Source organism: Panthera onca, chromosome E1 (genome assembly GCF_046562875.1).
Source record: "Panthera onca isolate mPanOnc1 chromosome E1, mPanOnc1 haplotype 2, whole genome shotgun sequence".
Taxonomy (NCBI): domain Eukaryota; kingdom Metazoa; phylum Chordata; class Mammalia; order Carnivora; family Felidae; genus Panthera; species Panthera onca.
In genome coordinates this window covers 34,075,985-34,095,989 of record NC_138352.1, presented here as the reverse complement: position 1 = coordinate 34,095,989, position 20,005 = coordinate 34,075,985, and the positions used below count along the sequence as shown (strand labels likewise).

At 37.8% G+C, this 20,005-nt stretch overlaps 1 protein-coding gene and 1 long non-coding RNA gene across 18 annotated transcripts in view; one reads left to right on the top strand and one right to left on the bottom strand.

Annotated features, from left to right (window-relative positions):
• Nucleotides 1-20,005, top strand: part of EFCAB5 (EF-hand calcium binding domain 5) — a 187,732-nt gene that overhangs the window by 19,570 nt on the left and 148,157 nt on the right. For 8 of the 17 annotated variants that reach the window (XM_078437554.2, XM_078437552.2, XM_078437562.2 and 5 more), the window contains exons 3-7: nt 3,647-3,730; nt 5,678-5,700; nt 6,288-6,337; nt 6,958-7,020; nt 8,430-8,514. In XM_078437554.2, coding sequence (XP_078293680.1) covers nt 6,296-6,337; nt 6,958-7,020; nt 8,430-8,514 — 190 coding nt within the window. In that variant the 5' untranslated portion in view covers nt 3,647-3,730; nt 5,678-5,700; nt 6,288-6,295. The other 9 variants (XM_078437557.2, XM_078437556.2, XM_078437553.2 and 6 more) reach the window with 8 other exon arrangements.
• On the bottom strand, nt 10,848-18,300 carry LOC145713135 (uncharacterized). Its single transcript, XR_014136101.1, has 3 exons — nt 17,762-18,300; nt 16,896-16,981; nt 10,848-11,691 (listed from the first exon to the last, which is right to left on the bottom strand). It is a non-coding gene; the product is annotated as an uncharacterized LOC145713135 (long non-coding RNA).

The window sequence follows — 20,005 nt, the reverse complement described above, 5'->3', positions numbered from 1 at the left end:
TCTACCCTTTTACCCTCCCATTTAAAAAAAATTTATTTATTTGGGCAGGGGGGCAGAGAGAGACAGAGAGAGAGAATCCCAAGCAGGCTCCACACTGTCAGCACAGAGCCCGATGTGGGGCTTGATTTCATGAACCATGAGATCATGACCTGAGCCAAAATCAAGAGTCTGACATTTAACTGACTGAGCCACCCAGGCACCCCTCCCATTTTGTTTTTGAGGCCACAATTTACATCTTTTTATATTATATATCCATTAGCAAATATTGTAGCCATAGTTATTTATAATACTTGTGTCCTTTAACCTTTATACTAGAATTAACTGATTAACACACTACCAGATTACAGTATTGGAATATTCTGAATTTGACTATATAATTAAATTTATCAATATGTTTTATATTTTCATGTTTCCATGTTACTAATTAGTGTCTCTTCATGCCTGCTTGAAGAACTCCTTTCATCATTTCTTATAAGGCAGTTCTAGTGGTGGTGAACTAACCTCAGCTTTTGTTTGACTGGGAAAGACTTTGTCTCTCCTTCATTTCTGAAAACTTTACCAGATAGAGTATTCTTGGTTACTTAAAGTATATCACCCCACTCTCTCCTGGCCTTTAAGGCTTCTGCTAAGAAATCCACTGATAGTCTTATGGAGTTCCTTTATAAGTAGCACACTTCTTTTTATTGCTGCTTTCAAGATTTATCTTTGTCTTTGATTTTTGAAAGTTTTATTATAATGTGTCCTGGGGAAGATCTCTTTGGGTTGAATTTGTTTGCAACTTCATGAACTTGAATGTGCAAATATGCCCCCAGATTTGGGAAGTTCTCAGGCATATTTTTTTAAAATAAGCTTTCTGCCCCTTTCTCTCTATCCTTAGATTCTCATAATACATACGTTGTTTCTCTTAATGGCGTCCCATCAATCCCATAGGATTTCTTCATTCCCCTTCATTTTTTTCCCCTTTGCTTTTCTCTGAGTGGATCATTTCAAATGATCTGTGTTCCTAATGAGTATTTACACAAAGAAAATGAAAACACTAATTCAAGGAGAAGTATGCACCCCTATGTTTATTGCAGCATTATATACAAAAGCCAAGGTGTGAAAGCAACCCAAGCACCCATTGACAGATGAATGGACAAAGATGTCATACACACACACACACACACACACACACACACGAATATCCTTCAGCCATAAAAAAGAATGAGGTCTTGCCATATGTGACAACATGGATGGACCTGGAGGATATTACACTAAATGAAGGAAGTCAGAGAAAGACAGATACCATATGATTTTACTTATACGTGGAATCTAAAAAACAAACAAACAAAAAACCCCAAGTAAACAAGAAGCAGAAACAACTAATAAATATAGAGAACAAAGAGATGGTTTTCAGGGGGAGGATATTGAGGGATGGGCAAAATAGGTGAAGGGAGTGGGAAATACAGGCTTCCGGTTATGGAATGAATAAGTCACAGGAATTAAAGGTACAACATAGAGAATATAGTCAGTGGTATTGTGATAGCATTTTATGGTAACAGATGATAGCTATACCTGTGGTGAACATAGCATAATGTACAGACTTGTCAAATTACTATGTTGTACACTTGAAACTAATGTCACATTGTGTGTCAACTATACTTCAATAAAATAATCTGTATTCAGATTTACTAACTTTCTTCTGCTTGGTCTCATCTGCTATTGAAGCTCTTTTTTGAATTCTTCATTTCAGTCCTTGTATTCTCCAGCTCTGAAATTTCTGGTGTTCTTTTTTATATTTTCTCTTTGTGGAATTTATCATTTCATTCTTCTATTGTTTTTCTTACTTCATCAAATTGTTTATCTGTGTTCTCTGTTAGCACTCTGAGCATCTTTAATACAATTATTTTGAATTCTTTGTTAGGTAGTTTATGAATCTTTACTTCTTTGGGGTCCATTACTAGAAGTTTACTACATTCCTTTAGTGGTCTCATGTTTCCCTGATTCTTTGTGATCCCTGCCACCTTCATAGGTGTTTGTGCATTTGAAGAAGCAGTTATCTCTTCCAGATTTTATGGAATGAGTTTGGTGAGGAAAGACTATCACCTATGGTTGGGGGCATTTTGGCACATGCTGTGACCCATGGTCTAGTACTGCAGGATACCAAGTGTGAGGGCATGTAGCATGTGTAGATGGGTATGGGTGGAGGTGGCATGGTGTCTCATTGGCTCCAAAAGCTGTGGTCCATAACGTCAGTTACATGATCCTTTGTGGGAGCTACAGGCAGTCCACAATGTCTGCAAGGACTGTTGGATTCTTTAATGGCATCTCCAGTCTAGTGGCTAGGGACATGCCAGACAGTGATGGTGACCATAGCCAGTGGTGTGCACCCTCCTAGCTATGGGGCTAGTTGAGGGGGGTGGCTGCAGGGGCCAGTTGCAGGCAGATGTGCAGTGGTGAAGGCTAGGTCCTTCAGCAGAGGCTGGGGCCAACTGCAGGCACATAGGCACCTGCAGGGGCCCTGGTTGTCAGTGTGTACATGTGTAACCATTGGGGCCAGCTGTAGGCATGCATTTGTCAGGGGAGGCCAGTGATGGGAGTTGAGGCTGGCGTCTTGCAGATGTACAACCACAGGGTTAACTGCAAGTGAGAGGGGCTGTTCAGACCAATGACAGGGGTTAGGGTTCAGTTCAGACCCATCAACAGCTATTCAGATGTTGGCTGTTGGCATATACCTGTGGGACTGCAGGAGCTTGCCATGGCATATGCCCAGCAGTAGAGGCTGGTAATGAGAGTCAAGCCAGCAGCATGCAGGTCAATAGCTGCAGGAGTCTCCTGCCATTCTCAGCAGTTATCTGTCTTACACTAGCTTTTCTTTCTTAGCCTTACCTTTAAGTGTTCATCAGCAAGGGTTTATCCTTAGCTTTTTTTTTTTTTTTTTCATCTCCTAGAAGATACTCGTATTGGGTGAGCTCCACTAGCATCTTCCTGCAAATGCGTCTTTCTGTCAGTACCCAGGGATTTAAGATTCATGAAATCCAGCTATATGATACTGCTTATCTTCTATTAGTCTGACAAATCAGAATTGTGTATGATTACTTTCTTATACTGAGAAACCTCTTCCTCAAGGATAACTAGCTACCCTTTCATCTATGACTGACAGTCTTGCCAATCAAGATGTCAAATGCTGCAATTCACCAATTTATAAATCTATTGGGAGTGCATGTGAAAGGCCCTTACCAGATTCACAAAAACCCAGCCTCAGAGCTGACAATCTAAGTAGGATGACTCTGGAATCTCATGAGTGGGGTGTGTGAGGTGTGAATAATGCTGTGCACTGTGGGTAACTAAAATGCAAATTAATACTTCAGACTGGACAGTGCTTCTATCATTATCCAATGGACTTGATTCTGCATAACGTCCTACAATATATTTCAGTCACAATATATTTCAGTGGCATGAAGATTCTTACTGCCTGCAAACTTCTATCAGACTATTGAGCAGGTATCTTAAATGTGTTAACACCTACAAACTCAAACTCTTATCATTCCTCTAACCTGTTTTCCTCTCCTTTCGATATTTCATTTAATGGCATCATGATCCATTCAGCCTTATAAATATGAAAAAACACTCAGTGAACCTTAACTATTTCTCTTTTTCTCTTTAGATCCAACTTTGCCCCCAATCCTGATGATCATATCTGTTTTAGTTTAGGTTCCTTCAGAACAGACCTTGATCCAAGGAGTTAAATGTAAGTTCATTTGGGAGGTGGTTCCAGGAAACAATGGCAAGGGAGTAGGGAAGTAATACAGGAAAGTGAGGGAAGCCTGTACTATTAGGCAGGTTTCACTGAGGCAACTAAGGCTTTATCCCATTGGGGAACTCTGGGAGACAGATATGTTCCACCCATGGGACTCTATGCAGCTTCCTATTCATCACTGGCTGAGGGCTTCTCCTAGAAGATATCAACTCTCAGGCACTTCTTGCCATCCCACATTTGGACTGGCACAAGCCCTCAGACAGAATTGCAGGTGCTTGCAGTCAGAGACCATTCATATGTACTGAAAAGTGAAGCTGAAGGGATGTAGTTAGGGTATTGGCAATGTCTAGCAGAAAGTAGATTAGAGTGAGGGGCATTGAAACGTGCAACATTTACGGGTGCAAAATTTACCTTTATTCTGCGCACCCTCCTCCCATCCTTCATAATTCTAGTCATTGCTGGCAGAGTTAACTTTTTAAAAACACCAATTTGATCACATCTGTCCTGTGCTTAAAAAGCACAGAATAAAGTCCATCCTCCTTGATTTCACATGAATAAACATTATAGACTGAAAAGTTACCTTAACAAATTTTTAAAAACATTTATTCATTTTTGAGAGACAGAGTGTGAGTGGAGGAGGGGCAGAGAAAGAGGGAGACACAGAATCTGAAGCAGGCTCCAGGCTCTGAGCTGTCAGCACAGAGCTCAAAGCAGGGCTCGAACTCATGCACCATGAGATCTTGACCTGAGCTGAAGTGAAATGCTTAACCGACTGAGCCATCCACGTGCCCTGAAAAGTTACCTCTTTAGCCTCATCTTCTGCTATTTTCTTTTATATAACTAAGCTCTGTACATGAATGCTTCACTTCCTGAACTTTTATACCCTAGTGTGTATTGTTCCTTCTGCCTCAAATACCCTTCCCCACTCCTTTACACAAAAATTTCTTACTAGTCCTTTAAAATCCAGTTTAGAAATCTTTCTATGAAAACTTCCCTGAACTCCCTGGGAAAATTAATTGCTTACTCCTGTGTGTTCCTTAACACCTCTGCTTTTGCACTGTGCAGATGGAACTGCACCTGTAAATCCTTTTTTTCATCACTAAACTAGGAACTCTTCAAAGGAAGTTTTCCTGTCTCCCTGAGCACAGGTCTCATTTATCTTTTTTAACCCCAATGCTTGCATATAGAAGTCACCCAATAAAGGTTTATTGCATTGAATTTATCTGGGTGCATCAAAAAAACCCTGATTTTAAAAGAAATGGAAGGGAGCTTCTAGTAATTTCAGGAGATGGACACCATAAGCAAAGAAAGCAGGCTGTGAGAATGTACAATTGGGACCTACCAAAGAAATCTATTTTATATTACTTATTTATGAACTGCTTCAAAAAGGCTTTGAGGCAGCTATTCTTAAGTGCTGGAATCTGTTGTCTCCAAAGGCAGTACTTCTGGTTTATTCTGCTGGAACATGTGTTGATAAAAAGACATGCAAATACTCTAGCATAGTTTAAAGAAACCATTTTAAATTAAATAGTCCCTGGATTGTAACTGTCCTAGAGGCAAAGGCCGTGTATATAAAATTTACTTTTTACATAGCACCTAGCCTAAATATACACAAATTCTTAAATGATTTTTGGCACAGCAGTAATTTTGATTACTGTAGTCATTTGCAGTGAAGTAAGCATCAGATAATTATCCACTTTAATTCCTTAATATGAATAAATAAGCAAGATAAATCACATTTCTCTCAGAACTCCCCACTCAGAAAAATGCTTTGTAGTGAGATTATTATTCTAATATCTGTATGCCTTTCATACATGATGAATTGGGTAGCCATCAGAGTTTCACTTCACCTAATCTTGTTATTTCAAAAATTATTAAGGATGATAATATATTTAAAAAATTTTTTTTAATTTTTGTGTTTATTTTTTTTTTTGACAGTGAGGAAGACAGAATGTGAGCAGGTGAGGGACAGAGAAAGAGGGAGATACAGAATCTGAAACAGCCTCCAGGCTCTGAATGTCAGCACAGAGCTGAACATGGGGCTCGATCTCACAAGCCGTGAGATCGTGACCTGAGCCGAAGTCGGGACGCTTAACCGACTGACCCACCCAGGTGCCCCATGATGATAATAATGTTTTTAAAACTTCACTTGCATTACTGTTGCTGCTGCTGCTGCTGCTGCTGCTGCTGCTGCTGCTGCTGGTGTGTGTGTGTGTGGTGTGTGTGTGTGTGTGTGTGTGTGTGTGTGTGTGTGTGTTTCTTTCTTAAAATGATAATGGTGGTGATTGTTATGGTTGAGCTTTCCTGTCTCCCTGGGCACTAGCCTAGCATTAATCTAGGTTTGGTCAGTAACAACAGCAGTAACAGTAGTACAGTTTGAAAAGTTTAGCAGTTGAGAACTTAGTACCATTCAATAGAATGGTGGGATGCAGTGGGGGTTGGGAGTGACTTTGGTCTCCCACAGTACTTTTTGTTGTTTAATATTTTCTTTCTGTTATTAATATTGGTCTGATAATAGTGTTCCCTAATATTTGATGATACCTTTTAGTGGTCCAGATGAGTGAGCCAGCATCTCAAGAGGGATCCAAACCTGTTCAGGTACTTGGCTTACATAGATTTCTAGCCATTTAATTATAAGAGGATTTGAGATTTAACATTCTTGAGAAAATTGAGATGCAAGATCATATTTTATCATTTACTTACTTCTCTTTTTAGTCAAAGTATTCTGCCTCAGGTCATGACAAAAGTACTGGAAAAAGGGGTTCAAATAATAGTTGGGTTACAGTAACCTTCTAGTTGGTTGGCATTTTATAACATGTCTGTTATTGTTTGAATTTTTTTTAATTTTTTAACGTTTTATTTATTTTTGAGACAGGGAGAGACAGAGCATGAACAGGGGAGGGTCAGAGAGAGGGAGACACAGAATCCGAAACAGGCTCCAGGCTCTGAGCTGTCAGCACAGAGCCCGACGCGGGGCTTGAACTCACGGACCGCGAGATCGTGACCTGAGCCAAAGTCGGCCGCTTAACCGACTGAGCCACCCAGACGCCCCTTGTTTGAATTTTTAATATGGCTACTTTGTGTGATTTTATTTGGTATGATGTTTGCCCATTATGTAATTTTTTTTACATAAAAAGTTTGCTATACTAGAGTATAAGATGTTAGTTTTATCTTTAGCTTCTTTTGGATCCCACTTACTAATACTGTTTCCATTTCAGGAAAATGGAAAAGAAGAGAAAGAAAGGAAACAGGAAGCAACTGAAGTGAAAGTCCCTACTGAGGTAGAGTTTTCATAAATAATCAGATGTTAATGCTGGAGAATACACTGGTCAAATTAATTTTCTTATGAAAAAGGAAAAGAGGGGTGCCTGGGTGCCTCAGTCAGTTAAGCATCAGACTCTATTTCACCTCAGGTCATGATCTCATGTTGAGAGACTGAGCTCTGCATCGGGCTCCGCACTGTGCGTGGAGCCTCCTTAAGATTCTCTTGCCCTCTTCCTCTGCCACTCCCCCACTCATCCTCTTGCTCTCTCAAAAAAAATTTTTTTTACAAAAGGAAGGAAAAGATGTGGATGTCCAAAAGGATAAATAAAATGCCAAATGGAAATGAGCAAATTCATGTTAACCATTAAGCTGACTCATCTGAGACAGTTGCAGAAAGTGTCTGTGGACAGATAAATTATTTTTGAAAAGCTATTACAAGTTATAGATAAATAAAGGTTGCATTCTAAGGTCAGAACCATTACCCCAAGTACAAAACCCACCAGTTTTTAGGATAACTTCATTATTCATTCTGAAAATATAATTTCCATATTAATAATTTAAGTAACTTTGTGTTTATTTGAATACAAGACTTCAATGAGGAAGAATATTCTATAGAAAAAGGGATGCGATTGAAAACAGTTATATGGGGCTCCTGGCTGACTCAGTTGGTTAAGCCTCTGACTCTTGATTTCGGCTCAGGTCATGATTTCATGGTTCATGAGTTGGAGCCCTGCATCTGACTGCGCTGACTGCAGATTCTGCTTGGGATTCTCTCTCTCTTCTCTGCCCCTTCCCCAATCTCTCTCTCTCTCTCTCTCTCTCTCTCTCTCTCTCTCTTTCAAAAATAAATAAACTTTAAAAAATCTTAAAAAAAAAGAAAATAGTTATATGGATTCACCATTAAGTTCAATAATATGAGTCTTAAAAATATTGTTATCGTTCTTTTAACATTACATCAACATGAGTACAAAAAATGATTTTTCCACCATTTATTCATGAAACTAACCTTTAATTTCAATTAAGATGAAATATTTTTCTTTCTACCACAAACATAGAAGATGATTCTAATAGTAGAAGAAAACAGTAGCATTTTCAAAAGTCCACTTTCATCTTGCAGTGGTCTCAAATATTGTTTCCAGAAAGTATTGTATAATTTGAAGATTAATGTACATCTGAAATAATATTCTTTGCATATCACTTTGTTAGCCATAGAAAGATGGGATGACATGTTGAACCAATGTATTTTATCTTATCAATGCAGTAAGCAGTCTTTGCTTCTAATGCACAGCATTAAATCCTAGAAAAATCAAACATATGTCTGGTAACTCCTGTAAGTCATTTATCTGCATTCTTTAATTGGGAGGGTTGATGCAACTTTGAAGAAAAGTAACTCATTTTACAATTGGGATTTCTTTTCTCTTTTCAGAGTTCACAGAGCGTACCAAGCAGCTCTGCATTAGACAACAGCAGCAATGTGCCAGAAACAGCAACAGATGAAATCAAATCCCAAGGTATAGAACTAGCCTTTCCCCTACACAATGGAATTTAAAACAATTGTGTTTTCACTGGGGATGCATTCCTTAAGATTTTGCCTTAAAAAATATAGTCTCAGGGGTATTTTAAACACAATTTGGGAAATAGTTTAAAATGTATTCCCTTCATCATCTATTAATATTTTTGAAGCAACTTTATGACTATTCATCCTGTGCTTAAAGAGAAAATTTAGCTGAGATCTGACTGATACATAGCAGGCAACCCATTAATGAAAACATTAAATGAAGAACGCAAATGATTTGGCCTGCTTATTGTTTTTTGTTTGTTTGTTCGTTTGTTTCTCCTTTTTACCTCTGTACTTGACCACACATTTATTGTGTTTGATTTCTAGCCCCATCCTTAACCCATATCCCACGTAATTATGCATCTTGGAAGTGTATCAGATCAAAGACAAAACACAAGTGGGAAAGACAGTCATCACTTTCATTGCAGTTCTTCAAACTTTAGATACTTAGTGAAATCCTGTACCAAAAAAATTCTTTACAATATTTGAAATTTAACAATTTTAATTAATTGAAATGTGCTTCTGTTCAGTTTCAAGTATTAAGTGTTAAGTATGTGCTAGGCAATGCTAGGCCAAGTTACCATAATAATTATTTAAAGCATTTTCTAAAGTATAAATTGTTATATGGGTGCTACTTACTGCTTTTAGGTACTTACTTTTCTCCAAAGGGTTTTCTGTCTCTTAAACCAATTAAAAGCAGTTATTTACTATTTCTTCTTATCAACACACATTATAATACATACACATTAAGAACCAAATTTTCCAACACTTACTCTGTTTTTATTATAAACTTGTACTATTTTCATAGCTTCACTAACTTTTAAAAAGTTTCTCAGAAAGTCCCTCTCCACCTGCCTCTCCACCCACCCCAATTTCTTGATTTTACTTCTTCCTCACTCCCACCCTCCATCACCATTGCTGCATACATATACTTTGCCTTTACCTTAATCATTTCAGCCATGTTTTTTTAAAGTTTATTTATTTATTTTTAGTAATCTCTAACACTCAAGGTGGGGCTCAAATTTACAACCCCATGATCAAGAGTCACATACTCTTCTGACTGAGCCAGCCAGGTGCTCCTCAGCCAGGTTTTTAAATGAACTCTTTCATTTTAAATATGCCAAACAGAATTGGGATCTTGGTAATTTGTTATAAATTTAATTAGATGTTCACTTTAATCAGTTTGTGGCCAAATTTGCACATACAACACTCACGCATGCATTCCATCATGTAATTTATTACCTCTCTAGAAAACGTATCAATCAAGAGTTTGTGTTATTTCTTGTTCCTGTATTTTCAATTTCTGTTATAGCTTTTCAGTTTGTGCTACAGGGAAGTGTGTTTTGTTTAAATCTGTGCATCCCAGTATGTGTTATATACTGAAAACATTGCAGTTGCTTATTACAATATCAGTTGCAAGGCAATGTACTTATTTATTTGGTGACCAGGCACTATTAAGCCTAATATTCTAAATCTCCCTTTGTAAATGTGTGTGTGTGTGTGTGTGTGTGCGTGTGAGAAGTGGGAAGAGGAACTGTTAATGCAATTTCAATATATCAAAGGAAGTGTCTTTATTCTTGTTATATATTTTCAAAATTAAAATGATGTTATCTTGTCAGGCAGCTCTCAGAACGCACTCAAGTATGTATCTTTGCAAAGAAAATATTGTGTTTAAATGTACCATGAAAATTCCTCATTTCTTTACCCTAGTCATCATACATTTCAGGGTATGAACTTAACTTGCATTTTGAGAAATCTTTTTTTGAAAATGTGTTTGCTCGGGGCACCTGGCTGGCTCAGTCAGTGGAACATGTGACTCTTGATCTTGCAGTTATGAGTTTAAGCACCATGTCGGGTGTAGAGGTTACTTAAAAATAAAATAGTAAAAGAAAAGAAAGAAAATATATTTTCTCAACTCTGTTCTTATTTCACAGCCCTAAGATTAACAATTTTGTAGGAAAATACATTTTCCTATAGTTATTGAATCCTAATTCCAAAAGTATTTGATAGTGGTTCTTTTCCTCCTTGTTTCTTTATAATCATTCTTCCTTATGTACAAATGTTAAGAATCAAGCCAGGTGGAAAAAAAAATCAAGCCAGCTGAGTTTAAGACAGGACCTATATTTAAGGAGAACATCACACATGTAGTTGAGTAGCCCTGCTGGGTCAATTTGCACCAGTTTAATCAGCTGACAGTCCTACTAATGTTATAAGCCCGCTTGTGAAGAAAGAATCTGCTAAAGCTTATAATGTGGATTATAATTCATTCCTATATATGTCCTTAAATAGGGTGGTACTGAGGCCATGCCCAGCAGGGGGCCATGAACTAAGTGCTGGAAATGGTAAAAGTCACTTTGAAGGCTGGGCCTTTCAAAATATGAACAAGGAATTCTTTTATGTCCCTACTTATTTAGTTGAAAGCATTTATGCCCAAAGTACCTGAATAAGTCTTTGCATGTTAGAAGGTAGATTAATACAGGGTTGAAGGTATACATGTCGAGGAAGAATGTGAAAGGCTCTTAATACTATGAAGAGTTTAGGAAGATAATCCTGAAAAAGAATTCCAGGGCTTAGCATAGTTCCTGGCACAAAGTGAGACATCTATAAATATTTATTAGAGTGAATGTATAAACGAATCAGTCAGTCTGTGAAAGGGTTAGGAATGTCCACGCATAGACCTGCTAAAAAACCCTATACCTGTTTGAAACTATATTCAACTGAACCTCAGAATTAATTTGCCCTTGGGGCAGCTGGGGCTGTAATTTATGAACCTTGAATTCAGAGGTCGCTCAATCAAAAGGGAACTGCAGTTAGGCTTGCTTAGAATCCTGATTTATTAACCCTGCTATTGCTGTGCCTCCTCTTTTCTTGGTTTTATGGCTCTAAGAGAGAAGTGTTTGACTAGGGTTGTAACCAAATACACATCTTCTATTCTACATGTCAGTGCAAACACTAGGATTATTGCTTAGCAACCTATAATAGCCAAACACACTAGAGAAGCACTAGCAGTCTGCAGCAAGATGCAGAATGTCCTAATTCATGTGTGAGTGTACAAATGAGCCGTGGCAGATGGGTAGATATCAAGTTGCTGTACATCTGTAGCAGTATCTTTAAAACAGGAGAGGATCCTCTTTGGGTTATGTCCGAGAGAGAAAAAGCAAAGAGAGTAACATTAGAATCCGCAGGCTTTAAAAGTTTTTTTAAATTATTTTTTCAATTTACTTCAATTTTATTTCAATTATTTTATTTATTTATTTATTTATTTATTTATTTATTTATTTATTTATTTATTTTGAGAGAGAGAGACAGAGAGAATGAGAGAGGGAGGGGCAGAGAGAGAAGGAGAGAGAGAATCGCAAGCAGGCTCCGCACTGTCAGCTTGAAGCCTGATGTGGGGCTCAAACTCATGAACCGTGAGATCATGACCTGAGCCAAAACCAAGAATTGGATGCTTAACTGAGTAGCCCAGGCATCCCTAAAAATTTGTTTAAATATTTATTTATTTTTGACAGAGACAGAGTGTGAGCAGGGGAGGGGCTGAGAGGGAGAGAGATACAGAATCTGAACCAGGCTCCACGCTGTTTGCTGTCAGCACAGAACCTGACATGGGGCTTGAACCCACAAACGATGAGATCATGACCTGAGCCAAAGTCGGACCCTTAACTGACTGAGCCACCCAGGTGCCCCAGAACCTGTAGACTTTAAAGAATTGCTCTCTTTCACACTTAGTAAGCATTGTACCCAACCAGAGTGTAAACATCCCTTCACACTCAAAAAAGTGGTTAATTTGTTTGCAAATCCAACTGAGAGATTAGGGAGAGCATTATACTACCCTCCTCACTTCCCCCATATTGGATAAAAGAATTAGCCAAAGAGCAAATCAAAAATTGGGAGGAGGTTCATAAATACTATTTACTATTGGACATAAGACATTCTTCAGATGAAATGTTGGCTTTTCAAGAGTTTCTTTATAGACTACTTATTTTTTTCCTGGGAAGAAAGATGGACACTATCTAGCTAGGTAGGATTTAAAAGTATTCTTCAGAGTATTCTCAATTAAGCTAGAGGAAATTTTAAATAAATTAATTAAACGAATTTGAAATATTTGTGGATAGCTCCCCACCGAAAATGAGAATGAATAAATACATTGCAATAGTCATATAATGAAATACTATGAAGCAGTGAAAAATGAATGAAGTTCATTACAAGTGTATCAAAAAACAAACAAACAACAACAACAACAACAAAAACCTAGGAATAAACCTAACCAAAGAGGTGTAAGACCTGTACTCTGAAAACTTTAAAACGCTGATGAAAGAAATTGAAGATGATACAAAGAAATAGAAAGACATTCCATGCTCATGGAGTGGAAGAACAAATATTGTTAAAATGTCTATATTACCCAAAGCAATCTACACATTCAATACAATCACTACCAAAATACCAACAGCATTTTTCACAGAAGTGGAACAAACAATCCTAAAATTTGTATGGAACCACAAAGGACTCCAAATAGCCAAAGAAATCTTGAAAAAGAAAAGCAAAGCTAGAGGCATCACAATTCTAGACTTCAAGTTATATTACAAAATTGTAGCAATCAAAACAAAAATGGATACATAGATCAATGGAACAGAATAGAATATCCAGAAATAAACAATTAAATGGTAAATTAATCTCCAATAAAGCAGGAAAGAATATCCAATGGGAAAAAGTCTCCAGCAAATGGTGTTGGGAAAACTGGACACCAATATGCAAAAGAATGAAGCTGGACCATGTTTTTACACCATACACAAAAATAAACTCAAAATGGATTAAAGACCTAAATGTGGGACCAGAAACCATAGAAATCCTAGAAGAGAGCACAGGCAGTATTTTCTCTGACATTGGCTATAGCGACTTTTTTCTAGATAGATGCGCTGAGGCAAAGGAAACAAAAGCAAAAATAAACTATTAGGACTATAAAAACAAAACAAAACAAAACAAAACAAAAAAAAACTTCTGCATTGTGAAGGAAATTATCCATAAAACTAAAAGGCAACCTATGGAATGGGAGAAGATATTTGCAAATGACATACCCAATAAAGGGTTCATATCCAAAATATAAGAAGAACTTATAAAACTCAACACCCCAAAACTAAATAATCCAATTAAAAAATGGTCAGAAGACATGAACAGACATCTCTCCAAAGAAGACATCCAGATGGCCAACAGACACGTGAAAAGATGCTCAACATCACTCATCATCAGGGAAATGCAAATTAAAACTACAATAAGATACCACCTCACACCTGTCAGAATGGCTAAAATTAACAACACAGAAAACAACATGTATTGGCGAGGATATGGAGAAAAGGGAACCTGTGTGCACTGTTGGTGGGAATGCAAACTGGTGCAACCACTGTAGAAAGCAGCATGGAGGTTCCTCAAAAAGTTAAAGAAGAATTACCCTATGATTTAGCAATAGCAGTGCTGGGTATTTACCCTGAATAAAAAAACAATGATTCAAAGGGATACATGAATGTGTGCATCATTATTTACAGCACCCAAACTATGGAAGCAGCCTAAGTGTCCGTCGACAGATGAATGGATAAAGAAGATGTGTTATCAGTATACAACGAAATATTCTTCAGTGGTAAAAAATAATGAAATCTTTCCATTTGCAACAACATGGATGGAACTAGAGTGTATTATTATAATACTTATTAATATAAGGGGATATAATAAGTGAATACTGTATTTCACTTATTAGTGACAGAAGCCAGAGAAAGATAAATACATATGATTTCATCATGAGGAATTTAAGAAACAAAACAGATGAGGAAAGGGTGGGATGATGGGGTTAAACAGGTGATGGAGATTAAGGAGTGCACTTGCCATGATGAGCACCAGGTGATGTATGGAATAGTTGAATCACTATATTGTACACCTAAAACTAATGTAACACTGTATGTTAACTAACTGGAATTAAAATAAAAACTTTAAAAAAATCAATGAACTAGAGCTGCACTGAATGATGAATTTCCAGATGAATTTACAAACATAATATTAAGTATTAAAAGGTTGCAGAAAACACATGGTATGAAATAATTTTTATAAGGTTTAAAAACAAGAAGAACAATATTATATTGTTTAGATACAATATAAACAATTGCAGAGAAATGATAAACATGAAATTCAGAATAGAGTTTCTATCAAAGTAGGGGGATATGGGAGGCTTTAATATTTAGGTAATTTTTTTCTTTTTCTTTTTTTAGGTAATTTTTTTCTTAAGCTAAGAGCAGATATATGGCTATTTATTATATCATTATACTTATAGGTCTTAAATATTTAATATTAAGATTAAAAAAACACTGCTCTATGTTATGGAGGTTCTGGTCTCTTGCCTTTTATTGCACTACTAATATTTATTGAGAGTTATTAATGGTTGAGGCATGAATCAGTAACTACTTTCTGATTATCTTAAAAATAATGAGTATAAAAATAATTTTCATATTTATTTCTTCTTTTCTCCTGCATCAAAAACAAAAGACTTTAACAATAAATGGCCCTGATCCTATTGTGGTTCAGCTGGGCACTAATATTCTTTTCCAGCACACAGAAGCAAACTGACTAGTGGATAATGTTTGAAAAGGCCTGAAATAACTTCATCTCCATGACCATGTCAGAAAAAAACTTAAGATTCCCATTAACTTTTTCATTCCAGTCACCTCGGCATCCATAAACAAAACAAAACAAAACAAAACAAAACAAAACAAAACAAAACAAAAACCAAACAAACCATCTGATAGCTTATTGTTCAGAGCCTGAGCTAGCTAGGTCCTGGGAACCCAGAGCCCAGCTAGCCAGTTAATGCTAGGAAAAAGTCATACAATTCTATGTCCTGACACCAATAAAGATATAGTCTTCCATCTCAGATGGACATTCTGTATTACTTGGAAATCCATTTAGGTGTTTGTTTTCTGCTCCTTTCCACTTCCACAAAAATTATTTCAAACTTTTATCATGCACAAACCTATGATCCCACCATTTGTTGGTTTTAGCAATATTTATTTTATTCCACAAAAAAATAGAGGCTATTAGAGGGAATGTCCTCAATATAGTGTAGGAAACACCTCATCCAAATTTACTATATATTCTTGATCTCAATCTCTCATATCTCCTCAGACCCTAAGGACCATTATCTAATCTCCCGTCTGTAGCTTCTGTTTTCCTTTCTACATTGGCTCCTTTCTTTCACTCTCTCTATATAGTCAAGACTATCCCACCTTTAAAGAAAATCCTTCTCTTCACAGTCCGATTCCTTGAAATAATTGTCCACTTGTTTAGTCTACACTTCACCCCCAAGTCCCTCCTCAACCCACTGAAGTCCTGGTTCCATTCTTATCACAGAAATTGCCCTAAGGTCAGTGAAGAACAACTGGATGCTAAATCCAATGTATACTTTCTACTTCTTTTCTTTAAATGTTTATCTGTCTTGAGAGAGAGAGAAAGAGAGAGCAGGGGTGAAGCAGCAGAAAGAGAGGAGGGAGAGAATCCCAAGCAGGCTCTGCAATGTCAGTGCAGAGCCCGACGGAGGGCTCGAACTCCCCAACTGCGAGAGCATGACCTGAGCCTAAATCAAGAGTTGGTCGCTCAACCAACTGAGCCACCCAGGCACCCCAGTATATTTTCTACTTCTTATATCATTTGATTTTTCTGCAATATTTGACACTGTTTACCACTTCCTCTACAGTGATAATTTTTTTTGTCTGTCCAATGTCTCTTTGGGAAACTATCATCCTGTCCTTCTTAATCCCTTTGGCTTAGATGGGGCTGACTCCACCCCTTTATTTCCAGGGATAGGTGGTAATCCAAACCTGATCAATCAGAATACTTACTACCCCTTCAATGCTGTGGATGGTTCAGAAATAGGCATATAATTTATACCAAGTAAAACTTTTCCCAGATTTTTAATACTGGAATTTTAATGGCAGATTTTTTAAGTCAATGATTATAAAGATTATGCAAATCTAAAGCTGCTGTTGATCATTTTTAACAACATGTGAGGACAACCTGCCTAAAAATTAATTCAGTAGAGCAAATTAGAAATTAGAAGTGGATTTCAGCTATGCCTGAGAATAGTCATATTCCTGGATTTTCCAGCTATAGAAGCTAATACATTCCATTTTTAATTTATGTAAGATGGATTTCTATTGCTTGAAATTGAAAGGGTCTTTAATAATACATCCTTTTGGGGGCACCTGGGTGGCTCAATCAGTTAAGAGTCCAACTCTTGATCTCAGCTCAGGTCTAGGATAGAGGGAGGATGGCAGCATAGGAGGACGCTGGGCTCACCGCGCGTCCTGTTGATCTCAGCTCAGGTCTTGATCTCAGCGTCATTAGTTCAAGCCCCACATTGGTCTCCATGCTGGGCATGAAGCCTACTTAAATTAAAAACAAAACAAAACAAAACAATATTTAGTAATACATCCTTCTTGAAACTCTTCTTATGGCTCCTGCAATTTTAACCTATCCTATTTTTCTCCCACTCTCAGACTTTCAGACTCCTGTATAAGTGTTCCTTTTCCACCTTAAAAATGTTGCATAAGATTCCTTTCTTGGTCCTCTTCTCACTCTAGACATTCTCTCTGTGTGAGCTCATCCAATAATAATAATAAGTATAGATTTTTTAGTATATATAATTTCATATATGTACATAATTTTTTCATTGTGACTATCCTGCAAAGTATAATTATTGTTTCCATTTCACAGAAGTAGAAACTGAGTCTAAATTGAGTAATTTGTTCTAAATCACAGGGCTAGGAAATGTTAGAGGTAGAATTTGAAACTGGTATCTCTGATTCCAATGCCCATAATATTTTTAAACACATTTATTCATTTATCAAGTATTTGAGTTCTTAGTATGTTTCTGACACTGTTCTAACCACTAGGAGATCAGTAGTAACCAACACAGAGTCCTTGCATTAATATGTTTTAATTTCTAACATGTGTTAGAAACAGATTATTTTCCTAAAAAAATCCATGGTTTTAGCTAGTGCAATAAGGCAAATAAAGTTATAAAGATTGTAAAGAATAAAGTGGAAATATCTCTTTTTTTGCAGATGACATAATTGAATAAGGCAATCGATATAAATTTAGCAAGGTTTCTACATACAAAGTCAATACACAACACACACAAAAAACAATTATGAGTGTTTTACTTATCTTGATTCTTAGCTTATTGGGGATGGTAACTGGGACCCATTGTCTGCTCCTGTTGCCAGCACCTTTTACTGATAGCCACCATGCATGAGTGCATCTCCATCCACATTGACCAGACTGGTGTTCAGATTGGCAATGCCTGCTGGGAGCTCTATCGCCTGAAACATGGCATTCAGCCCGATGGCCAGATGCCAAGTGACAAGACCATTGGGGGAGAAGATGACTCCTTCATCACCTTCTTCAGTGAGACAGGTGCTGGCAAGCATGTGCCCAGGATGATGTATGTAGACTGGAACCCACAGTCATTGATGAAGTTCACACTGGCACCTACTGCCAGCTCTTCCACCCTGAACAACTCATCACAGGCAAGGAAGATGCTGCCAATAACTGCCTGAGGTCACTACACCACTGGCAAACAGATCATTGGCCTTGCCTTGAACCAAATTCAGAAACTGGCTGGCCAGTGCACAGGTCTTCAAGGCTTCTTGGTTTTCCACAGCTTTGGAGGTGGTACTTGTCTGGGTTCACCTCCATACTGATGGAATGTCTCTCTGTCGATTATGACAAGAATTCTAAGCTGGAGTTCTCCATTTACCCAGTCCCCCGAGGTTCCCACAGATGCAGTTGAGCCCTACAACTGTATCCTTACTACCCGTACCACCCTGGAGCATTCTGACTGTGCATTCATGGTAGACATCAAGGACATCTATGACATCTGTCACCCAACCTACACTAACCTTAACCACCTTATTAGCCAGATTGGTCTTCCATCACTGCTTCCCTCAGATTTGATGGAGCCCTGAGTGCTAATCTAACAGAATTCCAGACCAACCTGGTGCCTTATCTCTGTACCCACTTCCCTCTGGCCACATATGCCCCTGTCATCTCTGCTGAGATATCCTACCATGAACAGCTTTCTGTAGCAGAGATCACCAAGGCATGCTCTGAGCCAGCCAACCAGATGGTGAAATGTGACCCTCCCCATGGCAAATATATGGCTTGCTGCCTATGATTGCCCAAGATGTCAATGCTGCCATTGCCACCATCAAGACTAAGTGTAGCATCCAGCTTATGGATTGGTGCTCCACTGGCTTCAAAGTTGGTATTCATTACCAGCCTCCCACTATGGTACCTGGTGGAGACCTGGCCAAAGTACAGTGACCTTTATGCATGCTGAACACCACAGCCATTGCTAAAACCTGGGCTCACCTGAACCACAAGTTTGACCTAATGTCAAGAATGCCTTGTTTACTGATATGTGGGTGAGGGTTTGGAGGAAGGAGAGTTTTCTGAGGCCCATGAAGACATGGGTGTGCTCTTGAGAAAGATTATGAGAAAGTTGGTGTGGACTCTTCTTTTTTTTTTCTAAGTAAGCTTCATGCCTAGCACAGAGCCCAATATAGGGCTTGAATTCACGACCTTGAGATCAAGACTTGAGCTGAGATCAAGAGTCAGATGTTTAATAATCTGAACCATCCAGGTGCCCTGGTTGGTGTGGATTTTTTTGAAGGAGAAGGTAAAGAAGAAGGAGAGGAAAGCTAATTACCATTCCTTTCAGTCCCATAACATGTCACACTCAGAACTTTAGATTCAACATTCACTGACAAGCATTAAAGGTTTCTGGTTAGATTGTCTTCACTTTTCACTGTGATCATGTCTTACTTTTCTATGTGTACCTGTGAGATTTTTCCATCATGTCTCAAAGTAAAGGCTTTAAGAAAGAAAACAAAGGGGTTCCTGGGTGGCCCAGGTGGTTAAGTGTCCAACTCTGGATTTTGGCTCAGGTCATGATTTCACAGTCATGAGATCAAGCCCCGTGTCGGGCTTCATGCAGGGCATAGAGCCTGCTTAAGATTGTCTCTCTCCCTCTCTCTCTGCCCCTCCCCCACCTGCACACATGCACACGCTTGCTCTCTCTCTCAAAAAAAAAGTATATTTCTATATATATTAGCAACAAATAATTAGAAAATAAAAACTTTTAAATACCGTTTTAATAGCATCAGAAACATTAACTATCTAGAAATAAATCTAACCAAAAATGAGCAAAACCTCTATACTGAAACTATTAAGCTTTGCCAAAAGAAATTAACGATGTTCAAATAAATGAATATACACACCTTACTCATGAATTACAAGCTTTAATACATATTGTTAAGATAGTAGTTGTCCCTCAATTGACCTCTAAATTCAATGTGATTCTAATCAAAATTTCTGCAGGGCTCTCTGTATATGTCTGTATGTGT